At 48.8% G+C, this 13,741-nt stretch overlaps 1 protein-coding gene across 1 annotated transcript in view; it reads left to right on the top strand.

Moving 5' to 3' along the window:
- Positions 1–13,741, top strand: part of CACNA1H (calcium voltage-gated channel subunit alpha1 H) — a 254,838-nt gene that overhangs the window by 131,309 nt on the left and 109,788 nt on the right. Inside the window, exons 5-6 of the mRNA XM_075058453.1 lie at positions 3,395–3,492; positions 8,599–8,758. Coding sequence (XP_074914554.1) covers positions 3,395–3,492; positions 8,599–8,758 — 258 coding nt within the window. The remainder of the gene's footprint in view (positions 1–3,394; positions 3,493–8,598; positions 8,759–13,741) is intronic.

Here is a 13,741-nt window from a genome sequence, read left to right on the forward strand (position 1 = left end):
CAGGTTTGGCACCAGGATCTTTGTTCACGTAGCACCTGGGGCAAGGGGGAAGGTGGCTGGTGAGTCAATTTGGTAGTTTTCCAGGGCATTTCCCCACCCTCCGTGGCTGGCATGTGTTTGAGAAGAATGAAAACAGCAGGAGCACCAGGAGACCCCAACGGAAAGCCCTGCTGCCAGTCTGGCATTACTCGGGCTGAAGATGAGAAGAGGAACGGCCCCTTCTCTGGCTGATCCTGGGGCATCTCCAGATGATTTTGGTGTTTTCGAGCCATAGCTGTGACTTTATTTCCTACCTCTCAGAAGAGAGGCTGGTCTGGGAGCTGGGCTGGCCAGTAACGCTGGTGGAGGGCAAGGAGAAGCTGTGCGATGGGCTGGGGTTCTTCACCGCTCCCACCACCACCATTTGATCCAGTGCCTGCTCCTAAAACTGGAGGTGGTTTCAGCAGGGAGCACGCTACTGGAATAACAAGCGGATAGATGTGATGAAGTTATTATGAGGCTTTTTGTAATAAGAAGAGAAAAAAGTGATAGGCAGTGCTGCCTGCTTTGTCCCATTCAGTCTCCTCAAATACGCTGATTTGGCTTACTAGCAAGTATACCAAAGAGAGCGGAAGGTAAGCAGGGAAACTACAAAATATACATATCTTCTGCCTAGAGCAACAACTTGTGTCTGAGGTTTGTTCCAGCACTGAAAGCCCTTTCATGTTTTGCTTGCCTGAGAAATGTACCCTGGAAAATTTCAGACCGAATGGAGCTTACAGCCTTTCAGTCTGTCCAGCAGCCAAGTTGAAAGCATTTCCCGAGCATCAAAAATGTTGTCCACGGGAGCTGAAACCAGCAAGGTTTCTTGTGCATCCAGTCCCTGGAGATGTTGCAGGCTCATATGATATGCTTTGGACATCTTTAACTTGACAGCTGAGGGACTGGAAACTGTTCATGGTAGAAGACATCACAAAGGCTTGTGCCTCCCTTTTTTTCAGTACCCAGAGGCTGTAGGGAATCGCCTACGAAGTGCCAGTCCGCCCAGCCCTCCGGTCCCTGCATACGCAAAATTTCCAGCTCCAGCAGGTTTCTGTCAGGCATTTCCAGGGTATTCTTGGTTTACAAGTGTGACATGAGAACAAGACCCCAAGCTTGGCCTTGACAAAGAAACCTTTGACTTTTTCATGAACATTTCAGATGTTTTCACCACTTGTAGAAGGTGCAGTCTGGAATCCATCAAGTGTTTCAGGTTGGCTTCGGTGGGCAGCGTAGATCCCCCTGAGACTTCCTTTCAAATCCTGAATGGAGTATCACAGAAGTCCAAAGTATCAGGGTCAGAAAGTCTGTTTCCTAGGCCAAGTCCTGGATTATTCATCTTTTATCAGCCCCATTGAAACTCCAAGGGCCGAGTAAAAGTGAGGCCCCAGGAATTGGCCCTTTAACACGCTAATAGTTGCGTGTCCTCTCTGGAGTACAAAACCAGCTCCCACTGGAGCATTTCATACTCCTTTTACATGCTATTAGTAGTTCAAAAACTGTATCATTTACACTAAAATCCACTTACTCAGCCACCCGATAAATTGTGAGCGTGCTGTATTGGGACCACGCCAGCGAACAGATTCAGGCTTCGGCAGTATTCACTTCAGGGACTTTAAACAATGCTTTGTCTATTCCTGCAAGGTCTGTTTAGAGCAGACACCTGGTGCTGGCTCCAGGCCCCTCGACGCAGGTGTGAACGGGCATTTCCGATGGCTTTCCCACTGTGTGGTCCTTCGTGCGGCTCCAGGCTGCTTCCCACTGCTCTGCTCCGGCTGCTTAATGAACACACGTTAGATTTAAAACCTGTTTTTGTGCCATGCTGAGTTTTAAAGCTATTCATCATGTTCGGCTCAGTTCCTACGTACGAGCTTTAAGGTGGTTTTGATTTATAAAGACTCACTAACTACTTCAGGAAAAAAAAAAAAATCTCTGGAAGGTTATCACTAAAAACAGCTCAAAATCACCAGGCCCTCTGCACGGCAAATTAAGGCTAACGGGCCAAAGTCGCCTCAGTGCAATGCCAGTGATATCGCAGGGTTATGCCAAACAGCTTCAGGACAAAGACAAAAGAGAAGCAAACATCAGAACATCTAGATAGTCCCAATTAAACTTTGTAGAGCAGGGCAAGGCATCAAATACGAAGTGTAAGGCCCCAGCAGAGCAGAGCACGGGCACACGGGCAGTGATGTGCCTGAGCAAGGCTGGCCTGACACCAAACCTCCTCCTGCTGTTGTCTGAAATCCACTCAGCTGTTGCTTCAGTCCATTCGGCTGTTGCTTCTTAATGGCACGTAATGATTTTGGTCCATCCTGGCTGCAGGATGCTTCAACTGAAAATCTCTCTTTCCACTGAAGCTTCTGAAGCGCCTGGTTGCAGCAATTCAGCTCATATTTGCCTTCCTCCTTCCATATCTGTTTGTTTATTTAAAAAAAACAAAACAAAACAAAAGCTCTTTCTCCATGGGATCCAACAGCTTACTCACAGGGTTGCTTTTGATGCTGTTATGTTATTTGAACAGGCGTGGTGAGAGATTTGTGACATATTTACAAGTGCTTCCCTGTAGTCAAACTCATAAATTGTAATTACAGCCATGCTAACTAGCCATAACCCCATTAAAAAAACAACACTACACACATTTGCCACTCATTGCTATAAAAGAGCAAGAAAACTGACTTGACTTAAAGTCCTTTCCAGCCTGGGAGAGAAATGTTTATGTGAAATGGAGACGGAGCATGAAAAAGAAAATGTTCCCTATTCTTAATAATAAAATGGAAACCAAACTACTTTAACGTCATTTGTCGGCTTGGTTATTCACATTTTTGTCATAGGGGAAGAGATAAGCTGGCGTGAAAATACGCTGCTAGTAGGGGGTATAATATCAGACATATCTTATTGACTTTGAGCTGCATGGAGTTGTGCAGTAATCTCCCCAGGAAGGCTGCGGATGTGCCGCCGGCCGGAGCGTGATAAGCTAATGGAAAAGGAGAGCAGCACGGCTACGAGAGCTGAGCAGATAGTTGCGGGCTCCCCCTCTGCCCCGATATCTGTGGCCCCGACTTCGCAACTCCTTGTCGTGCCAAGTCCTGCTTTCCGATGAGTTACCTGTGCTTGCAGCCCATTAGCCCAGGAGCACGTTTGCCTGCTGACCCCTGCACCACCGCTGCTCACGTGGGTATTTTCAGTCTCTTAGAAGCTGAAATATCCCTTATATCCCCCAGTGACAGCGTGATGCACATTATGAGCTGCAAACATGGAGTGGGTGGTTTTGCAAGCCTGGGCTATGGCTCCCAGAGCACACAGGCAGCGACAGCCCCAACTCACATCCAGAAACTGAGCATCCCGCGTCCTGACACCTTTTCTCTTTCCCCCGCAGCATGATGGAGTATTCCCTGGATGGACACAACGTGAGCTTGTCTGCGATCCGCACCGTCCGGGTACTTCGGCCACTACGAGCCATTAACAGGGTTCCAAGTAAGTAACACCTCCGTCCGTGTCGCAGCCACGCTGCCGGGCTGGCTGGCTGGTTCTCTGCGTGCTAAGCCTTGCAGTAGTAGTCTACTCTCCTGCTGCTGAGAGCAAGTACATTTATTTTCATTTTTAATGGCAAGTTAGAGATCATTTATTATGATTATCAGTGTTAGCAAAGGGCAAGGGAGTAGATTTTATACCTGGGGGGGGCCCCACTTTCAGGGCTGTTTTCTAACATTTTTGTGAACGCTCTGAGGCAAGTAACTCTCTGCTCCTAGTGCAAAGTAAATAACAAAGTTCCTATAAAGAAAGGGGAAAGGTCAGTTCTAAGAACAATCTCCTTGCCCTGGATGGGTTCATTTTCTCCTGTCAGCTATTTAAGGTCTTTCCATTTCTTTGTGTTCAGGATTAGAAGCACAGCAGCCTCCGTTGCTGGTAAAATACCACAGAGGGTTTGCTGTCATGTAGAACAAAATTGGGTTCACCCACGATAGAAAGTTCAAGTGGCCCCTAAATCCATTTTCAAGTGGCTTCAGCTGCTTGTCTTCTAAATCCAATTTGAAAGACGAACCAACAAGTTGAAGTAATTTCCTGCTGGAATCAGCCGTCTGCTGAGCAATCCTTTGCAAGGTACTAATTTCATAGAGCTTTCATCATTTTTTAACCAAAATCCACTCAATTCAAAATGCAACGGCATTGTATGGAAATCATAGAGGTTCCTTGCAAAAAAAGCACATTTCCTGTTCTTTTTAAAAGCACGTTTGAATGACACAGCTCCGCCGGTCCTCGCTGAACATCCTGCCCATCATGTCGGCACATCTAGGGACAGCAAAACAAACTCCCCCAGAAGGGTTTCAGTTCCAGTACCTCAGATGAACATGCAAGGGAACAGATGGATGTTTACACACAGGAGTCTTTGAAGTTTCTTTCTGAGCTCAAATTCTTCAGGATTTTTCTTTTCTAAAAAAAAATAAAAAGTCTGTAAATTTGACAATGACATCATTAGAAGTTAGAAACAAGACAAAAAAGAAATGAGAGGCTAAAAGGGACCACGAAACCCTCCGGAGCTTTGTTTTCCTAATGGGGTTTTGTTGCCAGGGTTTCGGAGCAGCCCAAAAGCACAACACAAAGTTTTTCCCCAGGGTTTTTAGTGCGGTGGCTCTGTGGCCTCACTGCGACAGGGAGGAGCAGAGGGACACTGGCACGTGCTCAGCTCGGAGCCCGGCCGAGGTTTCAGGCTGGGGCAAGGATCAGGCTCGCTCTGAAGTTATTTAAATCCATGAAGCCCTTCTTAGCTCTCCCTTGAAATAGTGGGAGTCTCAAGCTGGGATTCAGCTGGGCTGAGAGCAGAAGCCAGGGGAATTTGAGGATTTACATGCCTATTAAACCGAGACCCAGGGATCCAAATGCCTCCAAGTCTAGGTGAAATTTTGATCTGGGTCCAGCTTGTGTTCTTCTTCTTTAGGAGTCTGATATTGAAGCTTTGAAGTAAGCCTTTTAGGCTGTCCTCTGGTACACTTGCCACTTTGATATTTTTGTTTTTTTCAAAAGACAGGCAACAGAAAATATTCAAAATTTTGTTAATAGTATGTGACATTAAATCCAAAGAGCTCAATCCATGTTTGGAGTTGAGTTGCCTGGCTTGATGAGCAGCTAGGCTGGTCTTAAAACACTACTAGTGTCATCAACAAGTGCCAGGGCAGGATCAGTATTCTTAGAAATATCTCAGTTCCTGGAGGGCAGATAATCACAGACTTTACTTGTTTATGAGACACTAACTCCGTCCACTTTTAACATCAGTACTTTTATTGTTTCAGACTGATATAATCCAGGGTCTGCAGAGAATGGATAGTGACAACCCTCTATTTTGTAGTATTTTTGCAGTTTCCTGTAATAACAGAGTTACATTTCTAGTCTTTCATCCATGGGGATGCTAAAGCTTAGCCGGAGGATTGCCTCGGACATCCACCGCATCCCAGCCAGCAGCACAGCAGCGGGTCCCACTCAGCCCCATCCATGCCATCCCCAGCGCTGGGACAGTGATGCTTCCCCGGCCACCGCACCACTGGCAGGAGCGGGGGTTTTGGCTCAGTGGCAGTTGCAAAAGGATGTCGAGCAGATAAGAATTACGGCTGGGTCAGAAGAGATGAGCCTGGTGTTCAGTCACCGTACAGGGGAAGCTGGGACCCATGAGAAATAGCCTGGCAATTTATCCCTATGATGCCTGGGCACTTTCCTGGGTTCCAGCCAGTGCTATTAGCTCTTTGCTTCCAGGCACAATAAATTCACCCGCAAGATTATTTCATTTTTATTTTATTTGTTAAGAAAAGAAAGGAGAACCCCGGCCAATAAAAACATCATCTCTATTAGAAATTATTCCTTGAAAATGACTGGAAAAATATAAGTCCTGTGATTTAAATGTTTGGCAGGGGCTGTAGTTAGGGGGTTTTTTTAGTATTGGTCACTGTTTTTTCAAATCCATTTCACTGCTTTATTTTTATTTTTCTACCATGTGGTTTAAACCAAGCATCACATGGAATGGGAACGAAAAGAAATCCTGATCCTCGTTTCAGCCTAACCGATGCTCGTGCTCTTTTCCCATGGCACACTTGACATTCTGCTGGGAGCCCAGAGCACCCTTAGCGGGTAGCAAACAGATGGATTCAATCTCAAGAATGGTGCCACTAAGCAACCCAAAATACCAGAAGTAGCTGAGTGGAAAAAAGTTGTCTGGCACAGGGAGATAAATTTTAACCATTTTTGGGAAAAAAGAGTGAGGATACTAGTGAGAGTGGGGGTGGGGGAGGGAAGAAGAAAAGCCCCAGCATCATCTTTCCAGTGGGAATTGAGTCTTTTCTGCTTTTCCAAAGATAGATTTGCAAGAAAAATCTGAAGGACGGTGCTGTGGGATGTGCTCCTGGGGGGCTTACGATGACAGCATGTGTTGGGAACAAGCGTTACGAAATCAAACCCCCATTTGCCTCCAGCTCTGGGTTTCCCCCTGCGCTTGGAGCAGAGGCCAGCGCTATCCCCGCGGCTGGCACCAGCGTTGCGGTTACAGGGGATGGCAGGGATGCTGGCGGGCATCCCACACCACCCGTGGCGCTTGCCGGCACAGCCTGGCTGCCAGCACCGTGTCCCTTCCCCGCAGGGTGGCATTGGCGCCGGGGAGGCACGGGGATGGGGTTTGGAGGGCAGCCGGCGGGGCTGGCACGGGGCTGGGCGCCAGGATCGCGGCTCCTCCGGAAAGGCATCTGCTGCCGGCGCCAGCAGCGGGGAGCCACGCCAGAGCCAAGATGCAGCTGGGCATGGAGACCTTGAAAGGCACTTGCCCTGGGATGCAGAGGTTATTACTCACACCTAATTATTTATTAGTGCAGGCTTCTTGGCCAGGGTGGTTTATCTACTCGTGCCATGCTGACAATGTAATGTCCGCCCCGGCCCCGCTTGGCTGGGTTGCGTTTCCGCTGGCAGAGTGACACGAGGAGGGGGGTGAAAGTGGTTTGACGGGGCTCTGGCTCCCGCCAGCATTGCCTGCCACGTCCTGGGAGGTGCCAGGTTGGACAGGTACTTCTCTCCTGGAGACCCTGCTCCTCCCAGCACCCATCTGTGGGGTCTACAGATGCCAGGCTGCAGCCCAGCGTTGTCACTGAATTAGCAGGGGAGGCATCAGGCATGACTTGGGAGCTGGCTGTGGGAAAAAGCCAATGTGGAAATTGGTGGGGGAAGAGAGACTGCGTCAGTGTAAATGCCGCTCTCTGTTTAAATGGGATGACTGATGGAGAACAGCATCCTGCTAGGGGAAATGGAGGGAGGAAAGGCTCCACACAGGCAGGCAGGCAGGAAAAGGTGTTTGCAGAGCAGAATTTTGGTGGGATAAAATGCCTCCAAAGGCGGCAGTGTCGCCTTACCCAGCAGCCGCATCGATTTCCACCATGCTATAAACTTGAGCCCTGCTCTCTGCTGAGCATCAGGCTCACAAGGATCGGTTTCTGGTTTTATTCTTTTCTATAATTTAGCATTTGCCTCTGCCTCTTCCTCTTTTCATTAGTTCTCCTCTCATCAATTATCAGCTGTTGAAATGATGGCTGGTCGGTGTCTCAGAGGTTCATTTAACCTCTATTGAACTACTGAGCTGCAAGTCATTATTCCCTTTTTATTCCTGTTTTATCCTTGAGTTTGAAGGTGCCCTGATGTGTGAGACAGGGCAGCCCCCAGGTGCCGGCCCAGTCCCTGTGTCCTGGCCCAGTCTCCCCTGGGCAGCGATGTTGGGAGCATGCTGCACCAAGATGCAAGAGTTAGCTGAGGCTCTGCAAGATTGACTCATTCCTCGATCTTCTTTTTAGGATGGAAGATCTTGCATAGAAATCAGCATTTCCCTGGCAGCAAAGGTGCTGGGGGAGCCCCTGCTCCACACAGAGGTTCACAGGGAGCCTTGCAGAGAGGTGCGGGACCGGCTGGGAAGGTCTCCCAGCACCCTGTGCAGGAGGAGAGGAAGGAAGCAGAGCTGAGAGCTTTCCTTAGAGGAAGAAACATTTGCATCCTGCTTTCCCCCCTCAAAAAAAGTCAAAATTTCCCCTGCCTCCCCTGCTTGGCAGTCCTGTGGCCAGCAAGGAGAGGAGTCCTCCATGGAAGAGTTGTCCTCCACGGAGGAAGCCCAGAGAGCAGCCACAGCTATCATCCTACATGAGGTTCTGTATTGTTTAGGGGAACAATTTCTGTGACTCACAAGGGATGTTCAATATGTTTATAAATATATATTTTGACAATTTCTCGGGAGGCTGATGGTTTGCAGGGGCATTTCTCCAGGAAAGACTGTCTTGCAGCTTTCCTCATGCTTGCGTGTTGTTGAGTGTTGTGTTACTGAAAACATCTGAAAATCCCACCCTTAAGGCCACCCTTTGGAGATATGCTGTTTGTTCCCATCTGCTGCTAAGCCTTTTGCACTCTTTACCTTCCTTTTCAGCCTTAAAGTTTAGGGGAAAGTATAAACAACCCAGTTCCTCTGCCCAGGATGCACTGGCTGCACAACCAAGCTGGGAATGGTGTGGCATTCACACTTTCCCCATCAAAGTGCTCCTCTAACCTGTTTTCTCCTTCTCCCCACAGGTATGCGAATACTCGTCACCCTGCTGTTAGATACTCTGCCTATGTTAGGCAACGTCCTCCTCTTGTGCTTCTTTGTCTTCTTCATCTTTGGGATTGTCGGCGTGCAGCTCTGGGCAGGGCTGCTGAGAAACAGGTGTTTCCTAGACAGGAATTTTGCAATGTAAGTACAGCAAAAAAAATCTCCACCTTTTCTTCCTTTCTCTCTCTGCCCTGCCAGAGAAACCTCAGCGGTCAGCAGGGTCAGCGTCCAGCTGGGGTACAGCCAGGGCCGGATCCAGCAGCTGAGAGCACGACGTAGCTGTGCCGCACGGCTGCAATGGCAGCTCTTAACTGGGCTGTCATCTTGATTCACAAGGTTGTTGGCTTCAGGACTCCGAGTCTGGCCAGGTACTTTTTGTATGGCAAAACCCACTTGTCAGCAGGTTACTGAGGGTTTGGAGTGGCTTTTTTCATGTTTTCCCTCTGCACCTGAAGGACAAGGACATTAGTGGTTTGGATTATGTCTGTCCAAGGAAGCTGAGATACCTGACTCTGGGAATTTAAGGATTTAAAACAAACAAAAGCATTATAGCTCTCCTAAAATTGCCAGCTCCCAAAACTGTACAGGTCTGGGAGGTCACCTAGCACACCACACACCTGGCAGGGTGTTGATTAGGTAGTCTGCATGCTGGTACAGACAGCACCATGGAGATGCTGCTGAAACACACAAATAAATCATTGTAGGTGTATTAAGATAAGAAGCTTGATGTGAGAGGCATTAAAGATGTTTGTACACTGCTCTCAGTCTGGGACAGGCATCAGGGATGGGCAGCACATTTGATCACCAGCTCTTTTTGATGCAAACTTTAGTTCTGGTTCTTCCAAGCTAGGCAGTTGCATAGACCAGGATCCTTGCCATGTGCTGAAGGTGCTAATAGGCCTTAATTGCCTTGATGAGTCTCACCTGGGAGCCCCACCCTGCCCATGGCCCAGGAGCTCTATTTAAGCTCAGCCTGTGACTCTTAGTCCCGGTTTGAGCTGTGCTGGTGGTGTGCCTGTTTCTAGCTCTCTCTTTGTTCCTGGTTTCTTTGGCTCCTGCCTGGGTTCTCCGGATGGATCCTAGATCTGGTTCATCACTTCTGTTGTGGTTTCAGCCTAGCAGGTAACAAAGGACCACACCGCTGCTCGCTCACCCTGCTCTGGTGAGATAGGGAGGAGATGGAGGAGAGAAAAGGGGGGGGGAACCTTGAGGGTTGAGATAAGGGCAGTTTACTGGGACAACACACAAAAAAAGAAGTTACGACAATGCTACTAATGAAAGGATATACAAAAAGAATGATGCACAGTGCAACTGCTCACCACCTGGAACCCGACGCTCTGCCACTTCCCCCACTGAAAGTTGAGAGCTCCCCCTAGCCCGCTCCCCATTTATATACTGAGCATGATGGCACATGGTATGGAATAGCTCCTTGGCTAGTTCAGGTCAGCTGCCCTGGCTATGCCCCCCACCTCCCAGGTTCCTGTAAAAATTAACTCTATCCCAGCTGAACCCAGGACAACTTCCCACGCCTGGGGCTTTGAGTGGACCCTGCTGCGAGCCCTGGGCTCTGACTGCTGTGTTCAGACTCTGTCCCTGCAGGTGCTGCTGGCGCTGGGATGACTCTTGGCTCCTGGCTCATCCCCTGGCACAGGGCAGGCCGGCTCTTGCTGCTCCCCAGCCATCCTTCAGCATGATACTGAGCCTGGGCTGCTCTGCACTTGCCCTTTCAGAGGTGCAAGGTAAGGGCACACCTTAAAACCTATCAGCACAACAAAAAGATCAAAACCAAGTGCAGCCTGGGAGCTTCCACAGAAAAGGGAGGTCTGCGTGGGAAAAGCCTTCCAAAAGGCTCCTGTCAGAGGCTGCTGAAGATGTCAGTGGTTCAGAGGTGAGGAAATGCCCGAGATCAGCTAATTAGGGCAAGTCTAGCTCTGTAAGAGAAGATAGAGCCTGTAATTATATCTGTTTGTAATCATCTGCTGTCTGCAACTTGCATTGTGTCTGGAAGACAAGCAGAGATTATCTGTCAGCTCTACCCCAGGTCCTGTTCCTGCCTCTCACTGATTAGTCCTGTGGCTTTCAGCTCTCTGAGCCTTTCCCTGTACTGCAGACCATCTCTGATGGCACTTACTCATCCCAACAGAGATGCTGAAAGGCAGAAAATCAATGAGTCTGCCATGTGTGTATGCTTCTGCTCCTGCATCTTGATGCTTCACCCTCACAAGCTCTCTCCTGCACCCATGGCAGGTATTTGCTGGTCATCAAGACTCTCTGTCACTCAGGGTAACCCCTGAGCTGTCATTTTAAAGCCTGAAAACTAGTGGTAAAGCTGTGCTCAGGTGGCCCTGTTGCATGGGGCAGGCACTGTGTGCAGGCAGTGCTTTGAGCACAAGGAGTGCAGAGCTGTAATTAGCTTCAGTGAGTCCTTGTCATCCATTTGACCAGGTTTCTAAAATGCTGTGTGTTTTCCTGCAAAGTGGAGCTTTTAAAATTAACCACAGGGGAAACATTTGCTAAGTACAGATATTAAGCAGGCTGTTATGTAATGGCCATTAGCAGCATCAAAGGCATCGCAGGATTTTCTTATCAGGGTCTTGGTCCTGGTCACTGAAAGCAAATTCAGGTTCCCTGTGCTAATCCTTGGGAGCTGTGTTTGAAAAGGCAGGAGGTTTGTAAGAGTTGTCCTTCCTCCTTCACCGCAGCTCTGCGCTGGTTCCTGGGTCCCCTCCAGCAGCAGGTAGTGGTGAATTTGGGTGGCTGTGGGTTATCCTTTGCCTGTGCCCAAGTCCTGTTGCTTGATGCCATGTGCTCAGGGATACTGTGAACAAAGTTACAGCATTCCAGAGAAATTTGGAGAAATGAGGCTTCTGGCATGCCCATGGGGCAGCTCTGTTGCAGGACAGGACTACTCCAGCTCTGCTGGTGCCCATATCAGTATAACAAACGTGGATTGCTCTGGTACCATCACCCAGACTGAAGCTTCTGTCTTGCTGGGTTAGCTTTAGACATGAGAAACCTTGCTGCAATGAACCAGTCCCTCCGTTTCCAGCTAGAAGCTATCCCAGGTTGATGGGAGTTTGGTGTGGAAGTTTTGGGGAATCCAGATGGAACTATTCCCATCTTTTCTGTCATTTCCCGATTCATTCTCCTGAATCTGTAGTTCCAGGCATTGGGATATGGTTCACCCCTGCAGTGGTCTTTAATACCCCAACAACAAGTTGTTTAAGAGGAAAAGGCATGGAGTGGCAGTAACAGGGAAAGCACTTTAGGGTTACATCTTCCTGCTATCGTACAGATGGACCAAAATATGCAGCATTGGGCCCAAACTAGCAGGTCCTGCTGACCAGCAGCAGGATGCCATCTGCCTGCAAGACAGTGTGGAGATATAGGCAAAGTCAAGCCCAGGGTTGGATTGGAGCGGGTCCATCCCTGTGTGCCCAGTGTCGGTGCTGGAGAGCCCTGACCATCCGTCCCATTCTAGGCAGAGCTGCCAAAGAGAACAAAAACAACAACAAAACCTTCACCCAGGGGATGTGGGATTAAAGTTAAGCTGTGGTTTTGCTTAGAAGTAAACAGAATAGAGCTCTGCGGGAAAGGGGGAATGAGATTCTGGTCATTTAGTTTTGTCTGCCAAGTCCCACTAAATCCCAGTGGTGTTGTCCTCAGCCTAAAATAATGTTTGCCAGCCCTTCAGCAGGCTGTGAGGGGCTGGAGGATGGACAGGCGCGCTGTGCACCCAGGTTGGAGCTGAGCAGGTGATGGTCCTGGCTCAGATTTTCCTTAGAGCCCTGTAAAGGGGAAGACCTGAGTTATTGGTGGGGCTTACCTTGGTGGTGGTGTCAAACCCTCCCAGATGAAAACAGAACTGCTCTAAAGTGAGGGTGAGCATTTGAACATAATCCAGGGTGCCAGGCAAGGAACGGTCATAGCCCCAGAACTTTTCTGGAGTAAAAGAAGTGTAAGTGAGCTCAGAGACTGGTGCTTCAAATAGTTTCTTATCTGCTGCATGCTTCTTTGCACACTCACTACCAGCAGCTTTCTGGGCCGTTCAGCTTTACAGCAGGCATCAGATGGAAGAAGTTACTTTGATTTTGCCATCATTCTTCTTCCTGTGGAAACCTTTTCTTTTAAATCCCCCTTGAAAGTTAGCTGCTTCAAGTAAAGAAGCTATTTTTAAATATAGTACATTCTGATAGAAATTTAGGGATTTCTTTGAGGTGCACTGGAAATATCTGCTTTCTCTCTTTCTTTGAAAATTACACTGTTGCAATGCAATATCATGCTGGAAGGAGGCTGTTTTATTAAGGACTCTCTTTGAGCAGCGACTTTGAAGGAATTACAGGCAGTTACTGGGCTGTTGCAGTAGCGGGTTGGCAAGCAATAAACTGGACTGGGTCACTGCTGTTCAGGACACGTGAGAAGCTGTCACTTCCCAGTCAGCCCTGGAGACCAGAGCGGAGTTTCAGAGGTCTCCGGTGGCTCAGGCACCTCTTCAACCCGTCGAGGAGCTCACTGACCACGTTGCATTTCCCCTGGCATTGCACAGCAGTGGGGAACAGCAGTGCCAAGATGGTCTCTGCTGCTATGTGAGCGAGTGCAGGAGATGCCTGACAGTGGGAGCTGGAGGGGAAATTTCAGAAAGGCCTTTTTGGTTGGTTTGATCTGAGAGAGGAAGGCTCGGCATGCATGCGTGGGAAGGGCAAGCCAAGCCAGCAGTTTATCTGTAAGATCTCCAGGATGTGTCTCCCCCACACAGCCCCTCTGGCTCCCTCCTGCCATCATGAGCTGCTATCACTGTAAATAAAGGAATTGGGTCACCCCCAGCTTGTCTGGGTTGTTGCTGCTGGGGCAGCTCCTTGTTTGTGTGTTGTTATGCAGAGGAGCGTTTTCCCCCTCGTGGAGCCTTTCAAGGAACTCAGTGGGTTGGAAGCAGGAGCGGGGAGAGAGCTGTGAAGTGCTTTGTATTATCTAATGCTGCAGGACAGTTATAATGTGAAATCTTCAGTCTTAATTAACTCCATACCTGCTTGGCATTGTACCGCCTTTGGCTCCTTGGCTTTTGTAGAGCTGCGAGAAGGCACATATGGCCAAGGCAGACAGCTCTGAGTTTGTCTGAAAGGTGCT

The sequence above is a fragment of the Buteo buteo genome, chromosome 27 (genome assembly GCF_964188355.1).
Source record: "Buteo buteo chromosome 27, bButBut1.hap1.1, whole genome shotgun sequence".
In the NCBI taxonomy this organism is placed as follows: domain Eukaryota; kingdom Metazoa; phylum Chordata; class Aves; order Accipitriformes; family Accipitridae; genus Buteo; species Buteo buteo.